Genomic DNA, 27,745 nt, shown 5'->3' on the forward strand with positions numbered 1-27,745 from the left:
GAAAAAGAAGTTTATTGGTGTGGTTAGAAGAATGCAAGAGTCCTTCGTGCCCCCTTTGCCGCGTGGCTCTATCCACCCCTGCTGCCCTCCGGCCACGCGCTGCAGCTGCCTCCCTTACCTTCAGGATCAACACAACTTCTTAATAATACAGGTAGCCTTACCAATAGGAATAAATATATAAGAAATGAATATATTATCTTATAATGGTTGTAAGAGCAAGCCATATGAATGTGGGGTTGGCTCCAGAACCTCTTTTGGTCGCACGTGTGAGTGTTGTGGCCAGGCTGCAAACCAAGGGTGGAGGAAGAACAGGGAGGCTTTGCGGGACTGATGCTGTGGACACAGTATGGGAACTCTTCCTTTTCCTCCCACCAAGGGAAACTGAGGTATCGCTATCCTAGAGGACTGCCATAGTCGCCCCTCATCAGTGACAGATGAGAAGAATAACTTGGACGTTGGTCCCAACGTTCAACCCCCCATCGGCCAGCCTTGGCGTCTCTCGTGCCGCGGCTGCCTTTGCATGTTTCTGCTCTCCACTCTCGGGGTGTCATTTCCTATTTAAGGCTTTTGGTGTAGGATTTGAATAGCTGCACGTAATTTTTATGGCAATTTGCTTTGTTTTCTCTTCTCACTTAGGCTGCTGAACACAAATGCCAATTGCTTTTGCTTTTAAAGCAGCTGGCGATCATGATCTTGCTACCCCTTACGCATCAATAATTCCATTTTCAACTTGCTAGCTATGGAGCAGCGAGTTTTTTTCATTTGATGGTTTTCAGCACAAAAATCTGACTTGGAGATTGATAATATCGCTGCAGTCTAGGAGGAGCTTTGCCGATTCCCGCTATGACAATTGGTTCCACATAACGTGTAGCTCAAGCTTGTCTTCTTGGCAGAGCCCTCGAGTGTCTTATGTATCTGCTGATCTAATATTTTGGCTCCCTATATTGGTATTCTGCTGCTGATTCTTCAATGATTTCTCCTGCTGAATTGCAATAGATGAGCTGTTTAATGTTGCAACGGCTGATTTTGTAATTTAAAAACAAAAATACCCTCAATTCCAAATTGTGTTTGCTAGTTAGAACTCTGAATTTAAATTAGATTTATATGGAAAATGTATTTTTTCCATTGTTTCTCCAATGCAGAAAGAAAACAAGTCTTCACTCTTTCTAAAAGAAAATCAAAGCAACCAGTGCAAGAAGTTATTTAGCAGGGAAGAAGTATCAATAAGAACAAAACCTGTTCCCTTGTGCCGATTTGCGTCCATATTAGTTTTAAAAAATACTTTCTCAATGCAGAAATAACCATTTCTGATAAACATGTATTTTCTGACAGCTGCAAAGTTAACGTTTCTAAAGAGGAACAATTTAAAATGTATTTGTTATACCACGGTATRCCTTCAGGTGATGATTATATGTATATTTCCACAATATATTTGATCTTCTTTTCCTTCAAAGTAGCCTTGAATTAATTTTTTTTTTCTGTGTACTTACTGGATTATTTGTTATAGTGAATGGAAAGGGGTGATTCGAAAGCCAGTGCTGGATTTTGTAGCTTTTATTGACAAACCACAGGGGACAGGCACCTGAGTGAAACAGAGCTGATCCTTGCTTCAAATACCAGGTTGGTATTTACTGCCAGGCATTACGATTGCATGGCTGTTTACCTACCTACGTGAAGGAAAGCACCAAATTGGGCGCGGGAATAGATCAAGTCTGCAGTGCGAGCGGCTTTGTTTGCCCCCGAGCTGCGGTCGCTGCAGAGCCGGGTTCGAGGCCCAGCGTCACCCGAAAGGCGGCCCGCTGCGCGCGGGGCTCACCGCCTCTGCGGGAGGCTCATCTGGCACTCCGCATCAAAAATGAATTATCCAGTTAAAATATCATGGATTAAGCCACCAGTTCTGTTTAAAGCTGTGCACATTTAAAATTGATTCATAGCTGATGAGGAGCACTAAGAGGAGGTTTGCAATTAGAAGGGTAAAGCCAAGCTGCAAGATAAATTCGTATTTGAAGTATAAATTCTAACATAATGAGCAGAAGCAATAACTGCCCATTAAAAGGTCAGTTTTCCTCTTTTTAGAAGGAACTTGTGTAGGGGAGATTTTCAAAGGTGCTGGTGTGGCTGTGTTATGGTGACAGTAAGTGTGTTACCTTGCCCATAATTATTTTAAGTACTATAATTTCTACTAATATATTTCCAGTGACGTATGATCATGTAGGTCTTTTTAAAGCATATCAGAACTTTAATAACTCTTTTTGCAAGAAGGCTGCTTATGTTCAGTAACAATACTTCTGTCATGAAATTTTCTTGGGCATTTTTAGCTTTTTATTAGTGCTTGGACTGTGAAATGACAGTATTTAAAAATATTTGAGAAGCAAAACTTGACCCTGTTAAGAACTGAAGATAATTGTCAGGTATTTTAACTTGCTGAGAAGTAAAACTGTAAACACTTGTGTCCTGATTAATTATATTCTGCATATCTACATTCCCCTGACAACTTCAGGTGCATCCGATGTCACTCTACCTAACGGCTGAGGGCTGTTGAGTGACAGTGCAAAGCAAAAATAGCGTCCTCCTCTGAAGAGCTGTTTGTCATTGGTTAGAGAAGTGTGTGAAGGGATCCGTAGAAGCTGTTATATTTTAATGTTGCAGTCAGAAGAGATTTTTTTGCATGAAGAGTGTCCTGTGAGCCCCAGCTGGAAAAATGGGTTTGTGATACATATTCTTGAAACTTTGACTTGGCTCAATGGAAGTGTCTCATGATGTTCTCCTTGTTTAGTGGTGATGTTTGTGTTTCTCAGCCCAATATGCAATCTATCAGAAATTGTTATAGGAATTATAAATTAGAATCTAGAAGTTTTTATAATGCCTAGAGCAAGAATTGTAGATGACTAAAGTAYGAAGGAGATTGAAGGATCCTCCCTCTGCAAGAAAGCTCACAGGCTTCTGGGCAAGTATTAGACATGAGGGTTGCTGGGAATGCAAAACTAGCCTTGTCCTTTGCCTCTGAGCAGCTGATTTGATATTGCTGTGCTGCTTCCAGCCTCAAGCTGTCCCTCCTTGCCAGTCAAGGAGAAGGAAAATGTGCAACCGAGCAGGGTGGACGGCGGCTGAGCAAGCAGCGGGTGATACAGGGATTGCCTGCAGAGAGACATCATCTGCACTCTGTTGTTTAGATGTGTCTTTGATTTGACCCAAGATTGGTCCAGACCTCTGACAAGCCAATTTGGTGGCAATGATCTCCTAGTAGCATCCACAAGGGTATTTGCAGGGAAGTAGAGTCTAATCCAAGTGAGCAAGTAAACTTCAGCCTGTGCTAATATCTCCTGGGTCTAGTGATAACTTATGCTGGCATCTAGGCACCTCTGTGAAATGAAGCATCAAAAGCAGCTGCGGGTGATTTTCAGATTGGCAAGGGTGGCAAATGTTTCCATGATATTCTTCTCAATACCCCTGATGACTCCACTTATCTATGGAAGCTTTGAATAGGGATAAAAATCAATTCCCTGTGTTTTCATTTCTGCACACTTGAACACATTGCTGCTTTGAGAAAAGAGCTGCTGTTTACAGAAAGAATGCAATGCATCTCCTTAGCATTTGTGATTTAGCCAGACCCTTAATGGTGTCTTCAGCTGGGAGAAAGACAACTTTATGTGCAACAGAACAGCAACATATTTATTAAAACCTTGCAGTATTGTTTCATTTATTGCACCAAGAGGCAATTTGGTGCCTTTCATTTATTGCATGGCTTTGCAGGACAGCACTGTCCTCATCGCCAAGCCGTGCGCTCTAATGAGATGTATCATTGTCATAGAGCCACCGTGGAGCCCAAGATTAGCTAACAGACACCAAACGTACCTAGATCCCTCTGAAGGCCGTGGGAATTGCTGGTCCATTGGCTTTTGCTGGAAGCTGTTGACAGGATCAGATGTACATGGAGCTGGTTTTCAACTGTTTGTCCCAGGCCATATGGTTAATTCTTCCAGCAGTATTTGTAAAGATAACTAGTTCGTTACTGGCTTCTGTTCAGCTTTAACTTGTTCTGAGAAGGGCAGCGTCTTGTTTGCCAGAGCTGCTCCTGAGCGCTTGGAGATTCGTCTAGTTGTGCTGGTGACAAAAATGTTGTCTTGCGACCTCCTTTATCCTTGTTATCCTGGCAATATCGGCACAGCTGGGAGAAGGGGCTGGATTTTACCTAAGTTGTGTGTTGCTATTGGAACCCTGTGGTACACGGTCTGTAGGCACGGCAGCTCTCACAGCAAGGGCAACAGGTGACTGCTGTGCAGAGATGAAGAAACTCCCATCTGCTGCAGAGGGTGGACACGTAGCAGCCTGTCCGGATCCAGTTTCAGATCCCAAACTGAGCTGGCAGATCTGTTTGGTGGTTAGAACAAGTCTGATATGGAAGTGACTGGGAGACACACACTGACCATCTTCTGCTCAATGCTACCTCTGTAGTTACTGCCGGGATAGTTTACTTATTGCCTCCTTCCCTTCCAGAGTAGTATTTTTGAAAGGAAAACCTGTGATTCTGAAAGTTGGGGGTACAAGGAACAGAGCTGCCAAATAACTTGAGCTCATACCAAATGTATGTGGCAATGCACATAGTGACTAGTTTCAGGGAACATCAGAATTTATTGTCCCTTGAACTGAATATTGACAGGGACAAAGCAGCGTCAATATTTATCTCTCAGGTTAACACATTTTTACATTCACCTCAACATACATCAATATGTGCTTATTATTATTATAATGTTCGTCCTTCAGCAGAGGAAACTTGCGTTGCGGGTGAAAGAGGGAAAAGCGAGACTTACATTAGTATTCTTTTCCTGTTTCAAACTTCATCAGATGCTTTATCCTGTACTTGGAGCACATTGCAGTCCTCATTCAAGCAAAACTCTTATTGATGGTTGTGACACTCTATGCACTAAGGAGTACAGGATTGAGTAATTGATTTGGGGGAAATGTAAAGTTAACTGTCACCAGTACAAGGAGCAGTGGAACCATCACTTCTGTTTTTATAGACTAGTTACTTGGTGGTGCTTTCTGTAGTAACTGTGTAACTAAAAAGGATGTACTTAACTGCTTACAGAAATGGAGACGTACAGCAGAGTACAAGACATAAGTTGACAAGGTTTTGATTCTCAGATCTATCCATGAATCACTGCCTACAAAACGATGCTGTTAAGCAGAGTGACATCGCAGATTTGTTAGGAACCTTGTGTTAAGCTCGTCTCTTACACGTCTTTTCTGTGGCACTCTGYGTCTGATTTCCATCTGAGATTTTATTTATGGGCATTCTTTAATACCACAGAGAATGCAGTGGCATATTTGGGCCACCTGCGTTTGGTCCAGGAAGCAAGTGGGTGTGGGCAAGAAAAGAGAGTGTGGCTGCTCCCTCATGTCGTAGCGATCTTCCTTCCTGTCCTCTCTCCGTCGTGGTCCTGGTTCTAGGGCTTGGAGAACAAGACGACAGAGATTTCCTAGACAGACGAGGGCAGGATACCCAAAAAGGACATAAACATGGTGGCACTGAATGTCACAAGACTTGCTAGGGCTCTACAAAGGAGTTTTGGCACATGCTTTGTCCTACAGGAGCCAGTTTAGATGGAGATATCAGCTGTGAGGTCATCCCAGGAATTAGGCAGAACCACTGTTAAATTCCACAGAAACACTGAAGAAATGCTTCTGTTCTGCTGTGCATCTTGCTTTTAGTCCTCCTGGCCTCAAACAGAGGAGAGGTGAAGGGTTAGGAAATAAAGAGACCAGAAGTAGTAGGAAAAAGTGTGTTCCTCTCTCCCAACCCCTTCCACACCCTCCTGCTCATCAAGACATTTATTTGCTGTTTGTCAGAGATAGAGAGGGCTTTGATTCCCATGTTGATCKGGATGGTGGCTGAACATCAGGTGTTCACCAGAGGCTGTTAAAAGCTGAAAGTTTGGATCTGAAGTTCTACCCAGTTGCTGGTGGAACAGAGAAACTTCTCCAAACTCTTCCCTACGAGGAGAAATGTCAGGAAATCACGGAGGCCAGAGAGCAGAGAAGATAGTCCTCTCCTGGAGGTGCTGCAGTCTTGCTAGATCTAATGCCCCTGTAGAAGCGCGGTCTCCAGCACTCCTACTCGCTACAGCATTGCTAAGCGGAGTCAACATCCATTCGGTGTTATTCCGGTTGGTTTCCTTGCTGCACTTAGGAGTCAGAATCACAGCAATGAAAGCAACATCTGTGTGTAAACTGACATTTAAATGACAATTGTCCGTAGAAGATAAGCATGCGGTCACTGAGGTGTCAAATGCAGACGAGTGCAGCAGCAGCGGTGCGCGAAACAGCTGCGGGCGCTGGAAGGCGGCGCTGCAGGCGCTGCACTGCTCTGCGTTTGGAAGGTCATCGCAGCAATCGCAGGCATAGCACATGTTGTGGCTGGGCCTTTTTCCTAATGAAAGGTAGGAATCTGTCCTGACAAAACAATAAACCAATGACTTATGTCCCTACTTATAATGAAAGGCAAGTTTACTTTTTTTGAGCACTGGTTAAAATAATAAAGAAGCACCAAAACCCACCTCCTAAAAATAACATTCTTAGTACTAGATTCCGTGTGTTTTTTTCTTCTCTGGAAGAAAACTTTGTTAGTAGTGACTCAGTTTATGACCATCAGGAACATGATGAGAGAGAAGTTGTATTTGCTTGTGTTTCCAAAGTTATTTTTAGCAGAGCCAAATAGGGACCTAGTGCCTTCGTCGAGATTAATATTGCTTTATGATGGTGAACTTAATAACGAGGGATGGTCTCGGTGCTTTCCTCTTTGGGGAGCTGATAACTCTGGTGTGTGGCAGGGAGACTTTGTAAGGCGTAGGGCATTAATGTCATGTTATACCTTTGAGTATAAAGTCAGGCCAAGGATGCGAATGTGAAATGAGAGCTTAAAACCCAAACTCCCTCTGAACCAACTGCATTGCTGCCTGCACTTGACTCATAACTCAGCTAACCATATGCTTATATTCCACTGACAATTGCCATTTAAATGTCAGTTTACAAGCAGATGTTGAGAACCCTCCTTTGTGCCATTAATTTAATCACAGAAAAACAAAGTTTGAGATTTAACCCTGCTTAAGCTAATGGTGATTAGCACCGCCGCAGCAGCCGGCACACGGACGCACCAGGGCCAGCGGTGCGCGGGGCACGGACAAGGAGCGGGTCCTCGAGGGCACCGCGGCAGACTCGGGTAAGGGGCTRTGGCACCCAAATAAAACATGTTGTTGGCGCTTCCTAGCGACAAGTATAATTTTGGAGATGATTCCAAGTTTTCTGGGTTGGCTGTTAGTGGCCAGGATAGAGTGTGGAAATGTTAGACTATAGGAGGAGACAGATGTAAATGCTCAAGTGCAGGAAGAAAAGATTAAAAATCTGTTTGACAGAAGAACTAGCAAAATCTGAAAGGACGGAGAAGGAAGCCCTCGGTACTCAACCAGACATTAGCATGTATTTAAAATCCTTCCCAATAAAGTTCATAATGAATTTAATTCAGTCCCCTATGGCCCAGAGGAATGTTCTGAGTAATAAAAAAGTATTGTTAAGGGAGAGATGACTGCCAAACTCCTATTCTGYGCCAGTGATGCATATTCATATTATTGGCACTTAAACGCTAGGTTTACTTTACTACCTAAATGATCCTTTGTCACATATTAAGAATTAATACTATAAGACACCTTTTGAGAAGTTGCAATAACAATTCCCAGTTTAAATCGTTAAATTTGTATTTTTTTTCTCTTTTTTTAAAGAGGGTTGGGTTTTTTTTTGCAAATTAAATAATAATTGAATGTGCCATTTCCTGTTTTGGGTGAGCTATTTTGTGGCTGGCTTATGGTTTAACTTTTTTAAATGGTTTTAATCAATCTCCTATCTCTTCATGTCTCCTTTTTTTCTTTTTTTTAAGTTATCTTGAACTATCTGCATCAATGTTAAGTGAATTATAAGCTCAATGCTTACTTAAAGGTTGGGATGTATTCACTTACACGTAGTCAGCTAGGTAAAACAAGGGCTCCTGGCTTCGGCTTGCGTAGTTTAATGCACTTTTGAAGATTAAACCAAACACGGTGACTCAAATGTAGGCTGGAAATTTCAAGCACCAGTGATGGAGGCTCCTGGACCTCAGCGTTCCTGTATTTATAAACATCATTATTACGTGGATGATAAATCTGTGCTCTCATCTAGCAGCTTGTGTCACTTCAGTGCGTTAGTCAACAAAATTGAAAAAATGGCACTATTTTTTTCAGTTTTAGAAGAAGAAGCGGAAGGGAAAGTTGGATATGAGACAAAATGTGTAGGAGTTTAATTCCTAGTAGGCAGCAAGGTCTAGGGAAAAATGCATCAGTGCTGGTAGAAGATCAGTCTGTTTTACATTCAAGTGGCTACAAAATTGTTTAAGTACCTTCTGCATATTACATTACAAAAACTAAGATTTCTAGAACCTGTGTTCAAGTTCAAATTGATTGCAGCAATAATTCAGTCAAAATATTTAATATGCTAAGGTCTGAATAAGACTATAGAGATCTTTCTTTGATACGCTTAGGTTTACATCATACCTCCGAGTCAAGTGTGAACAGTTAGAAAAAAAAAACTGAWTTTTTTTTTTTTGCCAGCATGTTTATTTACATGGTGAAGCTCCTTTAAAACAATGAGCATTTTTTCAAGTGTAAAAACGAACAATTATTCATCTCTGGAAAAAACRACAAAGTTTACAAAGACAATTACTTTCCCCCACCAAAGACTAACCTCCACCATACTATGCAAGGGCACAAGCAGCTYGTTTTTTTCACTTGCTGTACACACAGCGAAATACTAAATTCTCCAGAACAAAAATGTCTCAAAAATATAAAGAGGAATCTTAAACATTTGGCAGTTTGGACTGAAAAGAAGGGTCAGTGGCAAAGAATCCAGATACAAGAGAAAAAATGAGACATCTCAGCACACTCTTTTTGGGCTTAAAGTGAACGCATGCACTGTTTGCTCACGATTTTTCACAACAGCATTTGTAATTCAGGAAATTGTGTATTAATCAGCAAGATGAAATATCTTCTTCCTAATTAAGAATGAAGACTTATTTACAAAATAGAGCTTATTTTTGTCCCTGAAAGAGATCATCCAGTAAAACTTGACAAGAATGTTGCAGACCTTGTTTTGTGGGCTATAACTATTTAACTATTTCAGTTGCTCAGGGGGAAGCCCCCACCGAAACCGTAGCACCCCTCGGCTGCCCCTTTACCAGGCTGATCRCCAGCCACGGGTCAGGGCTCCTTAGTGTCTGTAGTTCCTTGCCAGGACTGCTGTCCCTACGCTTGTTAGGCTGACAGCAGAGAAAAAACACTGAAGACTGGAAAATTTGCAGGACTCGGAGCTCAGATCAGCTTATGACAGACAGAGGCACACACACACCATGGGATCTGAAAAAATGAGGCAAGAAGGCAGAGAAAGAGGAGCGCAGCCAAGCAAAGGGGCACAGCATTGGATAGGAACGGGGATGAAAATAGAGACTGTGGCTAGGGAGAATTATGGGAGGTAAAGAACAGAAAATGGAAAAGATAACTGCATCTATCACCTACCTGCTAAAACAGGCTTCCAAGTCTTTTTTTTTTTCCAAGCCTGACGCTCTAGTGCTGTATGTGTGTATGCTACTTTCCCATCCTTCAAAAGAGCATGCTATTATCAAAATTAAATGTGATTCAAATTAAATGTGCTATTAAGTGATCAGGGAAGCAAGGGATCAAAAAGAAGTCTTTTATTTGGTATTATGACAGTGAAGTCATAAATTTGTTAAAAAAATCAGTTATGACTTTCATGAAGAAAATTAGTTTCTTTTTAAAAAAATCTGGTTTTACATCTTTTTGCTTGATTTTGGGGGGATTATAGGGAACTTTAACATGCCCTGTTTAAGCCCTGGTAGTTTCAAAGTTATCTTTTGTCTCTCTTCTCCCACCACCTTTCTTTACATTCATTTCTTCCCACTAGCAAAATATCATTTTGTCTTGAAAAGGCAGGAAATGCACCATTTCAGAACTGCATTCCTACAATGGTCTGTTTAATAGGGTTATAGATATGAAATCTGACGTATTCTAGACAGGTAAGTATTTAAATGTTTCTGTGCTTCTGTTAAGCAAGCTAGACTTTGGAGATTAAAAAGGTAACAAAAGTCTGCTGAAATTGTAAACCATGCACCATGAAGACACGCTCTACGGTTTTGTGTATCTGCAGCAGGGAAGCCAACCTGCAACTTCCATTCCCACTAAGTGTTCATATAAGGCACATTTGCTGCAAAGAGAAAAATAAAGTGGAAAGAGTAAACTCTCGAATATATTTTTGTTTTAGAAATAATGCTTTTGGGGGGGAACTGAGGAGGACTTACTTGTACACCTTGTAGTTTTTGTAAGACATCAGGATTTCCTGCGCTTACTCGTACGTGCATTGGGGGCAGTCGATGCCAGCGAGGATTTGAACGCTTTTCCCCTGCTCGATTTCCTACCTCGGACAGGAGCCTCCTGAACATCGCCGATACGATACACTTATTCAGCRCTGCAGTCCCAAAGGTGGCGTCACTGCTGCAACTTCCCTGCGTGCCTGTTCCTAAAGGCAGAATTTTCAGACATCCAACACTTAAATCACCCCCTTTTTAATGCGGTTAGTGATGCAGCAACATGTATTTATATTACAGATATAAATACAAAATGGTCAGATATCACATTTTTAAGCATACTTTATAATTTAAAACTGCTTACACTTCCATGACTAGGCTTAGGTTTCTCTCATTTACATTCATAATTTAATTCCACTGGAATTTGATTTTTAAGAAAGCCCAACATACCTTAATTACCATAAAAAGATCCATACATACTTTACTTAAAAATATCTTCTGTAAGAGGAAAGTTACCAAAAATAACACCAAATATATTATTATGCATACATTTTTTTTGTAAAGTACAAACAAGAATCTGATCTCTTATGGGTATTGCCTGATCTAATATGGCTATAGGTTGCTATTTATTTTGTTTGTTTTTTTAAATAAAGGGAAAAACCTAAGAAAAGTAAAAACACAAAACAAAATAAAAACCCATTCTTTCCAAAGATACAAGTATCAATGAAAGAACACTTTGAAAATTAATAAATGATGGTAGGTACAAAAAAACACTATCCAAGCACTATGTAGTCTTTATCAGAGCATATGCTGCACTGACCTTGAAACAGTTATTAAAAACAAACAAAAAAATGCTGCTGGCAGAAAAAGCTGTCAAGCAAAACACTGAAAAATTGGTACTATTTCCTAACAAGTAAGTGCAGAACTGATGCTTAATATTTTATGATTTTTTTCCCACATGTGCACACTCTTTCTTCCTCTTTTTGTACCCAGGGCTGATCGTTGCGACTCTGGCAATATGCTGGATGCCAAACCAGGTTAGAAGGATCATGGCTGCTGTTAAACCGAAGCAGGACTGGACCATCCCCTACTTCCGAGCGTACATCACTCTTCTTCCCATCGCCGACACCTTCTTCTACCTGAGCTCGGTGGTGAACCCCCTGCTGTACAACGTCTCGTCGCAGCAGTTCCGCAGCGTGTTCCTGCAGGTCCTGCGCTGCCACCTGACGCTCGAGCACGCCAACAAGGAGAAGCTTCGCAGGGCCAATCTCAACTCCGGAGCAAGCAGCAGCCGGTCCCTACGGCCCTTGATCTTCAGAGCGTCGAAGCGCGCTTCTTCGACAAAGAGCGCTAACAAAGTTTTCTTAAGTACTTTCCAGAATGAAACCAAGCCTGACTGCAGTCCACAGACACCAGGTCTTGAATCACTGGAGCCCAGCCTGGAAGTAATGCCACTAGGGACTAGCTTAGAGCCCAGTTCAGATGCACAAAATGGCCTTTGTGAACATAACATATGACTTTATAAAGCAAAGTTAATGATTAGCAATGAGCTTAAAACCACAGAAGATAAACTGACTGAGAAATGGATTACATCCTAAAAGTAATATCACAGATAGATTTATTTCCGAATATGCAAAAAGAGCAGGCGTTCTGTGTGCTGCTGTTGGGATTTTTTATTTTTAAGTGCACACTGGAAATTCAATCTGCTAACTGCATTCATTAGCTGCCAAAAATATCAGCCCCTCTCTTCCCAAAACCACTGAACTTCCCTCTCTTTTGATAGGGATTTGGAAGCAAATAGAAAATAACTGCAGTGTCTTTGAAGAAAGGAGGAGACAGAACAACCTCTGTCAGAGCAAAAACTTTGCTCAAAGTTTAGCAATACAAAGACAAAAGAGCCAATTTAAGGAGCAGAATGGTGGTTATCACGCGTGCCCGAGGCGCCACGCCAGAATTCCCTCTCTTCTTAGGCCGGGGCCCGTTGCAGAGTGGAGTGTTGCAGCAGCTGATGCAAACAGAGTTCACTTTCCCTGGAGAACAAAAAGACTGGTATCCAGCAGACGCTATCAGACACGCTGCTGAAGATGCGCAGGATTTGCGATACATGATTCCTGTGACACAGAACAAAGGTTAATTAGCTTGATATAAATGTGTTTTTCTTTACAATAGGATTCACATTTGAAAACTACTGGGTATTTTAGAAAACCAGTTTATATCTTCATAGCAATCCTGGTAATTTAGCCATACACCTTAGTTACAATATGACTAAAAGATCACTCTGTTTTAGATTTTTCTTTTTTTAGTCTGACTGCAACCAGAACAAATTATAAACTTGATTCACACAACTTATATCACACCATGTATTTTATAACCAGAAAGTTTTATCTTTTGGAATAACCTGTTTAAATAGCTAAAACTAAAATGGAATTAGTTTGAAAATGAGTTTGGTTTCTGTTGCGGAACATGTCTGAGTTGTCTTAAGGTATGTCTACATAATTAGTTTTTTATGCTGTTAATTTATATTTTGAGGGTTTTTTTTTTCCTTTTCTTGCTCCTTTGCCACAGAGACAAGTAACCAAGAGTAAAAGGAGAATGACTGTCAGCAAAACTTAAAACAAAACAAACAAAACAAAACTTGAAGGAATAACACTTTTCCAGGAAATGTCAGTTCTTGCTATCTTTGGAGTTCAAAAAAAAAAAATACCCTCAATAACAAAAATTTCCATCTGGACAGAAACAACTTCTTTAAGTTGAAAGTATCCCTTTAAAAATCTAATTTCTCAAATGGTTTTCATCTGAAGAAACTAAGTACTTTCCCATGCATGCAGCTGTTATTTTAAAATGTTTCATAAAGGCTGTCAAATACAGTTGTATTTTCCTCCTTCCCAGTGGGAACTAGCTGTAGCAGTTCCACCTCTCATTACTCTAAAATTTTCCTGAAAGTGATACACTAGAAATTGGGTGTTGGAAAACAGTACATAATACATACATACATGGGGGGGGGGCACAAAGAGATAAATATTTCTACAGATAATAACAAAACTTTTGAGAATCCGTGTTCTAGAGCAATAGTGATTTTCCTTCTAAAGGACACAGCAGCAGGATTCCCATGAAGAATAATGCCTCTATATCCTGAAGCATAGTTCCACCAAGTTTTTAAATACACAGTTATAAAGAYTTTTTTGGAGGGAATGAGGTAGGAATATGACCTGTAAGTACTGAACTTATAGTACACGCATATATTTGTTAAATCCCCAGGGACTTAGGAAGTAAGCATTATAGCACCTACAGAGTCTAGTAGATATTTCTGCAGCGGCAACTGCCGCTGTGCTACTAATGGTCGTGTACAGCAGCAGAGCACTGTTTATTTGGGTTACACTCAAAGAAGGGTTTCCTGGCTTCAGATGATCTTAATTAAAGCAATTCTTTTATACTGTCACAACATTTCTGCCATACCAGCAATGCAGGGGCTTCCTTGTTTTGTGTTCTCCCTCCTCCCAAACCTGAACTCTGAAATGTATTTTAAAACAACTATTTGTCTAGTTAAAACTTATGAAAGGAATCCCTAAAGTCAGTGTTAAATCTTCCTCTGACTCCAGTGAGCTTCAATCAATCAACACAGCAGGCAGAGTCTCTTCTCAAGGAGCAGGAGGAGCTACGGACTGCTCTAACCTTAACAGCAAAGGCACGCAGATCAAGAGGCACAATCTAGTTCGCAAAAAGAGCAGCGTGCTGTCTCTCTTGACAAACCACTGCCGTCAAGGGACCTCAACCATGTTGCCACTGAAAGGTTTACGACACTGAAATCCCAGCTTCTGTTTCCCACAAAGATCTAGTCCTTTGTCCATGTTTCCCCTCCAGTCTTCCAAGGGCAGAAGCAAATGTGACCCTTCCCATGGCTAGGATTAGCTTTTCACCTTCCCTTACTCTTGTATTCCGTGAAACTAAGCGCAGTGATTGTTTTTCCATCTCTAATCCAGCACACCTCCTCATCGTACAGGGTCCTTCCCTGCATGTATACCTAGCTCAGCCCTTCCTCAGTCTTCCATACAAACAGCGGTGAATCTGGATTTTCCCCTCAATCACCAAGCCTCTGAAATGCTTTTGACATTGCTAGATTATAGATTACTTACTTTCTAAAATTTCTTCTTAATAGGATTCTTGCAAGCTCCTGCTCACAATTTGTACTAATAAGTGATTCATTAGTTTAGGTTCCTGAGATATCACATACTTCGTAGTACTCCTTTAGAATAAGAGACTGGAATTGTTTGTAGTGCTGTGAACAATTAGATAATGCCCTCTGAGGCACACTTTTAACCAAAGAACTCTAGACCACTCTTAGGAAAAAGCAGTCCTGCAGCCTAACAGCTTTTTGCTCTCCAGGATGGATTCCACAGAATAATCCTGAGCTCCTTTAGAAATCAAAACGCAATATTCCTTTACTGGCTGGAATTTTATAACTTCAGCATTGTAGTTTCATGCACAGATGGACCATGTTCATGCCTAAATAGAAAGAATAATCTGACAAGTAATAAAATCCCATTGTGATGCTTCTCCTGGGGCTTTTCTGTAAATATTTCTTCCAATAGGAAATTCCACTCTCAAATGATTTTCYCATTCCCAGCTGCAGTAATCTGAATTGTAATAAGATTCTTCACATTATTAAAAAAAAAAAAAGTCAGTATTTTTATCAGGTTTGTCATAGCTACTTGGCTAAAGACATGCTCACCACATCCAAGGGGCTTTTTTTCTTTAAGTACTGATGGATCCTTTTGAGCTTGCAAATCAGCTGCTATTATACACTAATTACGTTTCAAAGATTATAAGAACCATCACGTATGAACTACATTTGATCAGGATAAAAAGGCTGTGCTTTTTTTCTATAACTCTGCCATTTCCTTGTGGCAAGATATAATGAAGAAAGGCACAGAAGATTAATGGAAAAAACAGAATGTTATCACCAGAGGAGCATCTTATTTATTTTTAAAACATATCAGCCATTATTTCACGTGTTTTTACTGTGAGTGTCAAAAAGGCATGACACTCCAAACAGTATGAATTAAATAGTCAGGAGAACACTCAAACCTTCTTCCCACCATCCTGGGATTCTAGTATAATTGTGGCAGGAAATTAATACAAGTGACGTCCGTGATTTGATGCTAGGGGCAGTACTCACCTTGCTCCAATAAACAGGTTAATATACCCTACTTACTGCAGTTCACTTGCTGAGTTCAGCTGGGGGACTAGGCAGCGGYATCCCTTCTGGATTTTCTATCTCTAGAAGATTAATTTCTTGTATGTCTCAAGGATGTCTTTCCTCAGACTCCTTGCTTAAGTGATAGAGAGGGAAGTGGTTTATTGTACTGCTGAGCCAGTTCTGAAATTATTTCTGAGATCTTCCTCAACTATTTGCCACTAGCAGACCGAACTGCAGGCAATGCTTCAAAGTGGTTATCTGTCTCATAAGGCACATACCATAGATGTAACTGCTAATTACTGGATGTTCTTGCTTGTGCAATCAACTTGATGTATTCATTAATGCATCGTCTAGAAATATAGTTGCCAGACTTTCTCGGAAGCTTTTCTTCTGCCTCAGTTTGTTCCAAGCTGCTTGCTAGGTAAGGAGACTGTACACTTTACACCATGATTTTATTGGGACAGAACTAGTCCCACCTCCCTACCCTCAACAGTGCTCAGCTAGCATTTTTACTGCCCAATCTCTTGATGGATGAGTACCGAATAAATAATTTAGCCTTTTTCACTGATTCAGCAGAGCCCTGACAGGACTGTGGGTTATGCCTATGTGTAGGTACTGTAAAGAAGTTTTACTACGAAGTCCTTTCTACCAATTGCTTTTTCTTCATTTTGACCCCAGATTTGTGGGGTTGGCTGAGGATGTAGTTCAAATACTAGTACTTTTAAAAAGAAAGAGGATTAGACAAAGGTAGGGCATCTGTGTGAAAATACAGTAGTATCTCACCCCTTCTTCTTCCCCATGTACCTAGCATAAGTACATTATTAAAAAAGCTTTGGGCTTAAAGCATTGAAAGCAAGCATTGAAAATTTACTCCTGGACTGAGCAACTTGGCCATCCTTACACCTCTCTGCCACATATGTGATGATACAGTTAGACAGCATCAAGGCCTACAGACTACTATTTCTGCAAGACTTCTGCCTCATTCCATATAATGAAATGCTGAAGATAGAAATCTTAAGGCTTTTCTATTAAAAAAAAAAAAAAAAAAGTTGCCTAGAGCCATTCCACACACAGAACCCAGAACTGCCAAATGCCAAATTTCTTGTGGCTTAGCCACTGTCTGCTCCTGTGCATCTAAACCCTGGCACTCAGTTTTAGCCACATGCAGATGCATTCAGTCTTGACAGTAATGAACAATTTATGCCATAATTTATTCAAACCCACAACCTAAGACTTCTTCCATCTACCCTGTCTGCAGAGCCCAGTACATGTTCTCCACGCATTGAGTAACAGCTTGTTACTAGAACAACCAAAAAAAAAAAAAAAAAGGTGACATCACAGATACTTCTTACACTGTGTGTATACAGAAAGCACTAGCAGATCCAGCCTGTTTTTCCTACTGCTTGAAAAGGGCCCTATTAAGCACCTCAAATTCTTCTGGTTATAGCAGGTAGAGAAGAAAGATCAAGTGTAAGCATGATTCTCCAAATTAAGAGCCAACTGTAATGCTAAGAATGAGTAACTTTAGTTCACACCTGTACTCTCAAGACTCCTTTAGTAAAATACACGAAGAGTATTTGAAGCTGAAATAGGCAACTAAGATACCAGCTCCTAAGTCAATGATCTGATTACCAGAGTAGATGGTCTTCTGGGTTCACTTTATGACCCAATTATTCTTGAACTGTTTTCTGCAATGGTACACCTCAACAGGAGACTGCAGCTCTCTGTCTCACCCTAAAATAGTCTGTGGCCTCATGGCTGCAAAACTCTTAGCTATAAGTTTGACTCCTCTCAAGAGGAGGATGCAGCTTAGCCCAACACTAACTTTCAGGCCAAATGCTCTGTCTAGTGGGTTATATGGCTGATACCTCCATTTAAATAAAGTAAATAAATAAGCATTTGCTAAGATATTTCATACATTTCCAATTTTGCAGATATACATTGAATCAGATTTGCTTTTTGTAATTCATTCCACAAATAACTGCTTTTGTAAAGTCTTCGGCATGTACTCTGAGTATGCTTATTGCATCAAACCTTTCAGGAGCATTAGAAGAAAGTCTCGTGTCTAACTAGGGTCCAGAAACCAGGCATCCTTGAGCAGTCACAAAACAGCCTTGTCAAGACTGGAACACAAGCTGTGGATATGTACAGAGGCATAGCTTTAGGCTTGTAGCAAACTTTTATATTTTAAAGTAAGAAAGTTAGCTGGCAGATCAATGCAAGTTTGGAGGATTACAGTTGTCAATTTTGTCAGAATTTCTGCATTAAAGTCTGTTAGATTTGGTGCTTATTCAATGAGAGCATTAGACAGTTCAATGTGTATCATCTTCCACGTCTGTTATGTGTTACTTCTTATCTTCTGCTACAGATGACCATTTCTGTTCAAAAAAGGACACTGTACTGCCCACAAATCACTGTCACTTAGGGAATTCCAGTGAGCAAAGACCGGGACATATTTTCATAACTTAATTGAATGTGACCCAAGGCCATGCTCTTGGGAAAGAGCCCTGTTTTGGAGGCCTGAGCTGTAGGACAAGCTGCTGCAGTTGCTGCTATTGTGCAGGTTCTTCTGGGCTTCTCAGACAGAAGCAATAACAGCTCCTAGATCTGGCCATACTCTGGTGATTTATTCTTTGCTACACAAACACTTCTTGCCCATCTCCTCCAAACAAAAGGAAGAAAACTCGCCAACAGGTGAGTTTTAGACCACATAGGATGAAAGGTGAAAGCACAATTCACAAAAAGTTTTATTTTGCTGAATATCCCCCTATGTGGCTTATTGTGCTAGATCTACAAATACCTTGCAGGGAATTCCGGAAGGTGCCTACAGGTGAGRCAATGGCCCAGAGCCTAAGTTTCTGTGGATTCAGTTCTTGGTCCATTTGTGGCTTTTCCATCCCCTTCCTCCCTGCTTATATTTCCTCAGAAAATCTGTTATGCATCTGTTGCAATTCACAATGTGGAACACACAACCATGTGAAACATGTAATAGTTGTCCTAGCTTTAGTATGCTTTCATGATTTGTATGTTGCTTGTTTTGGATGTTATTTTAATGTTGTTCATAAAAACAAGACTGAGTGCCATGTGTATGAAGTGATACTTCACCTTTGTTACAGTACCCGGAATAGTTCCATTTATCTTGTTTCACTGAACTCTTCAATTTTCAAGTCTTCGTAAGTCTGTCAGTTTTCCTTTTTGATGTGCTTAGACTTGACGGCTTGTCTGTCTATCCATATTTTCTTTGTGGTTTCGATAATATGTCATTCTTTATTTCTTGTCCTAAACTGTGTCACTTGCTAACCCTCTGCTTGAGTGAAATACAGTACCCATTAGGAGTTATAAAAACCCTTTTTGTGATGTCTGCTGAAATACAAAATGAGAACTTATTCCAAGGCCAGAACACTAGCTAAACATTTAATATCCTTTTCTGAGGTATATAAAATATACAATGTGATTATGTTCAGATTTTACTATATCAATAACATTAAAAATCGGGCTGCAAGCCACACATGAACAGGCTTATCAGTTCTGGTTTTTAGTTTTCTTATTAGGTTCTAGTATGGCTTTGACCAACTAGGTGGACTTCTGCAACACATCTTTTTATGCCTTTAGTAGGTTGGCTATGATAATGGTCTATTCCTTAGCTAGTACCTGTTTACATACATCATTATGCAGTGACAGTATGCAACAAGTCCTACTGCGATTTGCCCTCTGTCTTCTGGAAAAAAGTGATTATAAACATTTTATCCAATAAGGTCCTAAATATCTTAGAAAGTGACTGAATGTTGAAAAGGAATGATTTCTCTTACACGATGCTTCCAGAAATGGCCATGTCTAAGTCAGATCTTGTTTATATTGGTTTAAAATATAAATTAGGCTTTCTCAACACAGATCCTTTGATGTAAGATTGTAAATGCACTGTTTAAAAACAAACAAACAAACTTAAGCCAGTGTAAAGTGTAACCGCATCCAACTATGTCCTCTATGTTTCATTTTACACAAATTCTTCCCATACTTATTTCTTCAACATTATCTCTGGATCTCAGTCATTTAAATAATTTGTACATTGATAGAAATTCTCATAAAATTTACTAATTGCTTTCTAAACAGCAACAATAAATAAGCAACAAATAAGCAACAATGAACAGTGTTTTCTACATAGAAACTGAGGCGCACAAATTAAGTTACCTGAAATCTATTGCTAAGCTAGATCACAAACTTCCTGATTTTGAATCCTGTGTTTTAGGACCGCAGCTATTTCATCCCTATCTCCTCCCTTTGATGCATTCAGTAGCCGAGATGAAAGCATATCCATGCAATTAGGCTCTAATGGAGTATATAATTCTGGGGAAAAAAACAAAACAAAACTACCTTGTCATATTAGCATATTTTCTTCATAAATCTCTATGAAAATCTACTCAGTATGATCACAACTCCTCCATATATTTGTCACTTTTTAAAAACTGCATTTTTGCAGAAGCTAATAGACGACTTTTGACAATGCAAGACTGGCTTCAGCATTCTCCTTCTGACCCTAACTGCCATGACATCTTGCAGAAATTAAATTGTGTTAGAAAACTGGACAATTGCTGTACAATAGGGTGTACAGCACCCTGTTGTTGATGACAAGGGTTTCGATTACTGTGATATCTCTTCATAATGTTGAAGAATGAGACATCAAGTCATACCTTCTAATTCTCGTACTGGAAATCAGAAGGAAAACTGTATTGTTAATAATGTGAACAGCACAAGGAAGTCTACGTTACTGCTTGCAGCATCACAAAACACAAGCAGAGCACTAAACTGCTTAAAAATGCATAGATTAAGAAAATTAAGTACAGCTGCTAATGCTGGTATTATCAGACAATTTTCTTTGAGGACACAAAAGGCTACAAACTAAAAGTCAAACAACTTTCACCTGCATGTCTAATTCTCTTATTTTCTACTATCCTTACCCATTTCTCTGCTCACTAATGTGGACCGGCAGCCAAACAGGAAAACATACATCCTTTCAAGCAAAGCTGGTTCACAGTGTTCCTTCATCTGTGCTTTCCTGTTACAAAGGTAGGTAAATGCCTTGGATATCAAGATCAAAATACACTTTATTTTCTAGTAAGAGAGGTGAACTTAGACTTAACATTCAGGATCAGGTATTAGTGTTTTTCTTGGCATAATCATATCTACTGAAGTGAACTGGGAAGCCACAGTCCCTATGCCTTTACAAGTGATAAAATGCCATACCCTTGTAGTAAGTCTCATAAATAATTTTACATACGATAGTCTTGTTGCAGCCTACTAATTAATATTCTTACCAGGTTCAGTGGAATGGCTCACATGTTTAAGCCTGCGTGCCAGTATCTTTGAAGCCCATCCAGCTTTTATAATATTTGTCATTTAAAATCTTAACCTATTTTTATGCTTACCGTTTTATAGCCTGATAAAAAAAACAAGTAATCCTGTTCTGAAGTTGATATTACACTTTCTTCATGTTGAAAGAATCATTGGTAATTTGGCGAAAGAATTTATCTCAAGTTTTCCAACAAATATCCAGACTAGAAAAGGAAAACTGAGATGAAAACAATTTTGATTGAATTAAAATATACTTGCTAATGTTTGGATAATGTCTCTAGGAGCTAAGGCAAGATACGGTCAGGTCACAGAGAACAGTCCTTGGAAATGCAGATTCATTTGTTTCACACACAGGACAATATAGACAGTCTTAAAGGAGGTTTAAGACACAACTAGCTGCGGGCACTGTCCCTGCAAGAGACATTTGTATACCTTTCATACAAGTCCAAGAAATGGAAAAACATAAAAAGCTATTGCCCATGTCCTGTGAGAAATGAAATTCACCGGACCAGATATCCCAACTTCCTTAAAATAATACAGCCCTTCATCACTTCTGCATTTAGATCTTCGTCATGATTTTCAAGTCATAAACTGCATGAAGTCAACCGTTAACGCCACTGTTGCTTTTCTGTATTTAAAGGTGCTCAGAACAGCAATCTATTACATACTGTCCATAATTTCACCTTAGCTAATGCATTTAATTCAGTTCATCCCCTGTTTGTTTGGAAGTTTTGTGAGCAATGCAAAGTTTGCAAGCAATTTATTAGTAAGAAAATACGGTCTACAGCTTGGCATCTGAAAAGAGTTTCTAAATGGTAATATATCCACAGCTTCAAGTTTTCAGCATACAGTGAAAATTAATGACATATATCATAAGTCTTTTACTCACACTAGCATCAAAAGTGAACTGCCTGTTTTGAGTATTGGTTATTATGTCTTCATTTCATTGGCACCTGACAGTGCAAAATATAATGCTATTTGTAACCACTGTCACATGTCAAGTGCTTTTTTTTAATTGGCAGTAAGTATATTGTGTTATGCTCTACTTCGATTAAAAACAAACAAACAAAAACAAACAAAAAACCCCCCAAATTTTAATAGGCTTTGACCAAAAGAGACAGTATCAAGGAAAAAAAAAAATCCACAGCAGGCTTGGTGGATGCTTCTTACTGCTTCTAAATGGATACTGAGGATACAGCTACTACCTATAAAACTTTAATGCCTACAGTAATTCTAAAGACATTAAACTTTGTTTGCTGTTTTAATCATTTTGTCAAGAAATGTACACCAGAGTATAATTTCCCTTTGACGCTAGTGTGCAATTAGTATTAGTACTAATGGAGGCTATACATGTAAACGGAGAAGAATATGTGCTCCTGTAATCCTTAACAGTCATATGAAGCAACTTGAGCTTCAAAAATCAGAGGTAATGAATTTTATATAGAGCAAATCATGGCACAGCTTAGATGCTGCTTTCCTCTGCCTGATAAAACAAATAACTAGGAAATCAGTACTGAAAAGAAAATAAAGGCAAAAAAGAACTATTAAAATTCACCATAGAGAGAATCATCCTGTTCCTGATGTTCCTATGCACTGCTTTTAAGTGTACAATTACAATAATTGCTTTAATTACATTGCAGGATTTTATACAATGTGAATACATGAGAAAGGCCACTGTAAACCAAACAAATAAGAGAAGTTTCTTATTGCTAATTAATAGAAGTAATAAGATTGTTTTCCAATTCAATTGCAAAGGAAATTTCATAAACAATCTTAGTTTTATATAGAAAGACATTTTAAAATATCAATCTTGCTATCATGGAAACTTTTTTTCCCCCACAAAGATGAAAATACTTTGTGAAAGTAAGTTCACAACTACATTAGAGGGAGATAACCAGAGAATGAAATGTACTGTTTAAAATGTTTACATGGACATGTTTACTTACAGTGAGGTCTCTGAACTTTGCATTTTGCTAACTTTCTGCTTTGATTCTCTTACCCTTCATGTTTGATACCTTTGGGAGCTATTCATACTGCAAGTTTCATTTTGCCTTCAGTGAGTTTTAGATCAGCCTTAAGGCTTAGGTTGCTCTTGTCCTCAGTAAAAGTAGACTTCATTATCAGTATGTTTTCTATGATATATATACATATATATATATATTTAAAGCCATGTATACATTATATATTCATATATGTATCATCCAGATGTTTCATCTGATCCCAATACACAGTGGGATTTTTTTGTTCCTACCTTCACTCTAAAAAGCAGCAGCGCTGAAGTTTCAGAACGGAAAGTTCACAGAGGGGAAGGAGAGGGGCAAGTGGGACAAGGGAATCTGCCATTTGTATTTCAGCAAAGTATTTTCAAGAGGCATTCTTATAAGTAAGAGTTCTGGTCCTTCATCAAATATTTCATTTACACAAACAGTTTTCAAAGACCTGATTATTTAGCTGTAGCATGAACYAAAAGCGCATCACTTGTGTTAGTTTCTATGGGACTAAAATTATTTGGTGCAGTCTTCAGTGCCACTTGCCATGCTATCCATTCTTCCCTATAAAGGAAGAAAGCACTGATGTTTTTTAAAGATTAAACTAACAAATTACATTGTAAGATGTTGCATCGCAGGCAAAATGCTGTCCTTCTGTCTCTCCCACTGGTACAGAATGTTAATATAACTGCATAAAACTTAGTCTAGCAAAATTTTTAAGTTCTACTTAAAGTGAGAAAAGGAATATTTTGTCATTGACCTGAGAAAGTCTCCAAATCTGTGTACTGGTAGATCCCCAAAGTGCAACTGAAATATAAATTGCCATAACAAAGTGCATGTGTGCAGGGGAGGCAGAATTGTACTAGTTCCACATAATCACTTAGCCAGATACATGCCTAAGTACTTCTCATTTCTCAGTTCATTTTCTTTTAAGTTGTGCAATGGAGCTAGTTTCTATCTGGTATTACAAACAGCTGGGATAACATGCCTGCTGATCTAATTCAAAATATTAATGACTAATACCTGCATTCTTGGCTACTCACGTCACGGATTGTCACTGTAACAGTTGCCTTCTAACTTGGGTTAGTAACATTTCTACTCTGCTGGAATTTCTCACCTGAAGCTGAAATGTATTTCCTAAGACTGCCTCTCCATAAACTGTGATAATGTTCTGAGACAACGTACTGATGTTTGAAACACTAATCCTAATTCTATAGTAACTGAAAAGAAGTGGTTTGCTTAGCTATGGTCAGGCATAAGGAACTATTTACAACATAAATGAAAAGAGTTGCATATAGTTCTCCRCTGAACCATTTATAGAAAATTTAATATAGAAATGAAGCTGAATTTAGAGCTGTCATTGTACAACCAAATGAACACTAACAAACAGATAAGAAAGAAGAGTCACTGGCTATACACTGGTTTCTATACTGTAGGCACACCACAGAATGTAAATCAGTGACCCCCTTGATTGCAAAACAGACAAGTAGATTAATGTATATTGCAAAGGACTGGAGACTAGATCAATGAGGTTACTGATTCAGATCATGAACTTTATCTCAATATACTGCATTTAACTTTTAAATAAGGTTTAGGAGAACTTGTAACATTTTGCTCACTGACACAGCTATATTTTATTAAGGGCAAAAATGGGTTAGTCTATAAAAATTAAATTATATTCCTTTGACTGTACCTAGTCAAGAGGAAAAACCTCTAATTATGAGATTCTACTGTCAAATAAATGCAAATTCACATCTTTCATATTCTGGGTTAAAAATTCAAACTCAAGTCTGTTATAAATTAAAATCAATATTTGAAACACTTCAGCTTTCAGCGATAAGCAACAACCAAAAGAACCAAGTTATGAAATGTACTGGTAGAAGCAGAATGAATTATTAAATAAAATTTGTGAGAGTAAGGCATTTATATTGCACACATTTAAATATCAATTAGGAAAAAAACAATAAAGGATGATGAACTGAATCGTCTGTTTTACAACCAATCCTCTCTAGAATTGACTGAGGGTAGGAGAGAAACTAAGTTTGCAATGTAAATTTCACTCAATTTGAAATAGTTAAGTTGAAAATTTAAATTTATTCTCTAGCTGGAATTTGCAATCTCTCAGCTTAAAATGAATAAGAACTGCATTTACAGAATTAAATWAAATAAAATAGAACAGTAGTACCTGCTAGGCACAGCAAGATAGTTATCTCCTAAAGGGAAAAATCCGAGTATCAGCCCAGAGCCAATACAAAAGTTGCACATCAAAAAAAAAGAGATAGAAAATTTCTTTTAAAAGCAGGAGCTTTTAACTTATTTACTATATTGCAAATCAAGTTCTTCATAGGAGTAAGCACAAGTTACAGAGCCCTGTATGTCTCAAATATATTAGAATGGCTCCAATTAGAATTTTCAATGCGTCATGGTCACATTGGCCAGTCTGCAGTCTTGTTTGCTAGTCTGAGAAAACATGCCTGACTGACTAAACCCATGGTATGCATCTATGCTGTTTCTTAATATATTCACAGGTGTGTATGTGCACATGTTCATATGTACTTATCCAGAAGACTTGCACTTCTTTGATCTATGAGTAGTTTAATTGACTGAAAACACTCTAACAATCACCTGAAGGGAAGACTACAGATATGTTGCTGGAAGGCTGATGCAGTTTGAGTTGTATTGAAATAAAAATGTGATGGCATCAGGGAAGAGGTTTAAAAAAAAAAAAAAAAGCGTTAAGACTAAAGTGAGAACAATTGACTTTTTTTTAAAAACAGAAATATTTACATTTGTCTATATACCAGTTTGAGGATAGCGCTTCAAATGGCCGCATCATCCATTCAAACCTATTAAAATTACTGTAGAAGGTTTGGTGTGCTGGTGGCAAAGCCCTTACACTTGCCTTCAAACATTCATTTAGAAGCACTCAGAATTTCAAAGTACCTTACAAGCCATAACTATCTCACATCACCTCTACCTTCTCTGAGTAAACTTGAAATAAAATACTCAAATAATATATATCTCAAAGGAAACTAATCTTCCCTTAAACACGTATCTCTTTCTCTACACTGGAGAGCTTCTAAATATTGTACAGAAGAAGCATCATCAGCCTAGGTAACACCATGCACAGGGAGGCAAAGTGCCCGCAGTTCAGCTACTGTTGATTGGTACCTAACAACAAGTGTTAGGATTTTTCCATGCTTTGCAATATAGTGATTTGTAACTATCAGCACAAGTGGAACTAGCTAATTGATAAACATCTTGAAAATACTAATGAATGGCTTTTCTAACACAACCCCCCCCCAAAAATGTTACAGTTCAAGACCCATGGCTGCACACATTTCCTACCAACAGAGGAAATCGCTGCTAATGAAGGACTGAGTGAAGAAGGRCAGACTACAGCTTGATTTATATAAACAGTCCTATACCTCTGCAAACTCCATGTTCTAAAACATTGCCCTCAGTTGCAAGTTGCTCTGTAACAGAGAGCAGTTTCCCCTTAAATCACAGTTCTGAGGTCCAAATCTTCTGCCTTTTGCTCCTTAAGTCTACCGCTTGGTATAGAGGTCGCATCTAAACTGAGGTATACCACTGAGTTACTACCTTACCCTTTTTATGTCTAAGAACATCTTAAGGGCTATCTGCAGCAAGAGCAGGAAGCTACATGAACTAGAAATCACACAACCATTTCCTTGTTACTTCACGCAGCCCAGAAGTCTCTAATAAAGTTGTAGTCTTCTATTCACTTAGATGGTTACAGAACAACCTGGTGTTCTGAAACCCAAGACAATTCTCTCAAAGTCTCAAATGCCTTCCATTGTATGATGAATAAAAATAAAAAAAAAAAAATCAATATATAGCACAGCTCAAAAGACAATAGGGGAGAGAAGCAGAATCACAGCTTGCTTCCTCTTGAAAACATTGATCTCCAGATATGCTAACTTAAAATTAATTTCAGTAAGGGAAAAGCCCCCTCAGACTTAGAAAATCAATATAGCCCAACTGTGCACCCTGAACTCCAAAAAAATGTTCTTTATAGCCCTTTCCCCCTTGATGTTTTCTTTTATGGATGAAAGTATGGATGACTAAAGGTTCATCTGAAGGGAAGGAAAGTGTAGAGTATGTGAATTGCTAGAGTAAATAACAGAAAGGAGGGAATTACTAATTTAATGCTCTTTTCTTCTATCCCTTGGGGAAAAAGCCCATGTAATTAACTGTAATGAGATTAAACTAACTTGTTGTTATTAATTTCCCAGTGCTGGGAAACTAGATCTGAGACCCATAAGACTATGTATTAACAGCTTTATTAACATTTGGTTTGGATACTTCATTTTTTACCAGTTTTAAAGGGAAATGATGAACCTTATTGGGTTGCAAAGTTGCTCAGAAGTTTGAGAAATTGAATCGAAAGTCCCTTTCAGTGGGACTACACTGACATACCTTCCTAGTTGGAGACTGTGAACACATATAGCCAAAAGCAACGAATGTTATCCAGTACAAGTTAACAGGAGTATAATCATTAAAATCTTACCAAAACTTTTTTCCATGACTTCTTTCTGACACATGTCTTGAACGTTGACTGTACAATTCACAATGAACTCTGGCGCAGAGCAGTCATTATTTAGCTGGAACTCTTCACACTGGTAGCACTGTATTTGCAGACCAAAGCCTGGAACAGACAGAGTTTTGCTCAGAATAATAAGAAAAAGATATTCTTGCAGAATCAACATGTGCCAGAAACGCTGCTTATCCATTCCGCTTCTCATTTTTGCTGACCCTAAAAATTTAGCAGCTCAGCATAAGTGTGAC

At 38.9% G+C, this 27,745-nt stretch overlaps 2 protein-coding genes across 2 annotated transcripts in view; one reads left to right on the top strand and one right to left on the bottom strand.

Annotated features, from left to right (window-relative positions):
* Positions 1-11,919, top strand: part of GPR39 (G protein-coupled receptor 39) — a 78,127-nt gene extending 66,208 nt beyond the window's left edge. Inside the window, exon 2 of the mRNA XM_026089090.1 lies at positions 11,396-11,919. Coding sequence (XP_025944875.1) covers positions 11,396-11,919 — 524 coding nt within the window. The remainder of the gene's footprint in view (positions 1-11,395) is intronic.
* A 358-nt stretch (positions 11,920-12,277) lies between these two features.
* LYPD1 (LY6/PLAUR domain containing 1) lies at positions 12,278-27,690 on the bottom strand. Its single transcript, XM_026088971.1, has 2 exons — positions 27,468-27,690; positions 12,278-12,513 (listed from the first exon to the last, which is right to left on the bottom strand). Exons 1-2 carry the CDS (start codon positions 27,688-27,690, stop codon positions 12,278-12,280), a joined length of 459 nt encoding a protein of 152 aa, XP_025944756.1.
* Between the last annotated feature and the right edge of the window lie 55 nt (positions 27,691-27,745).

Source organism: Apteryx rowi, unplaced genomic scaffold (assembly GCF_003343035.1).
Source record: "Apteryx rowi isolate R43461 unplaced genomic scaffold, aptRow1 scaffold_8, whole genome shotgun sequence".
In the NCBI taxonomy this organism is placed as follows: domain Eukaryota; kingdom Metazoa; phylum Chordata; class Aves; order Apterygiformes; family Apterygidae; genus Apteryx; species Apteryx rowi.

What these genes read in the sequence shown, in the direction of transcription:
- LYPD1 (XM_026088971.1), bottom strand. Translation starts at nt 27,690, where the DNA reads ATGGATAAGCAGCGTTTCTGGCACATGTTGATTCTGCAAGAATATCTT. An exon ending in AGTCATGGAAAAAAGTTTTG is followed by an intron (nt 12,514 to 27,467) that starts GTAAGATTTTAA and finishes TCTGTGTCACAG; the next exon opens with GAATCATGTATCGCAAATCC.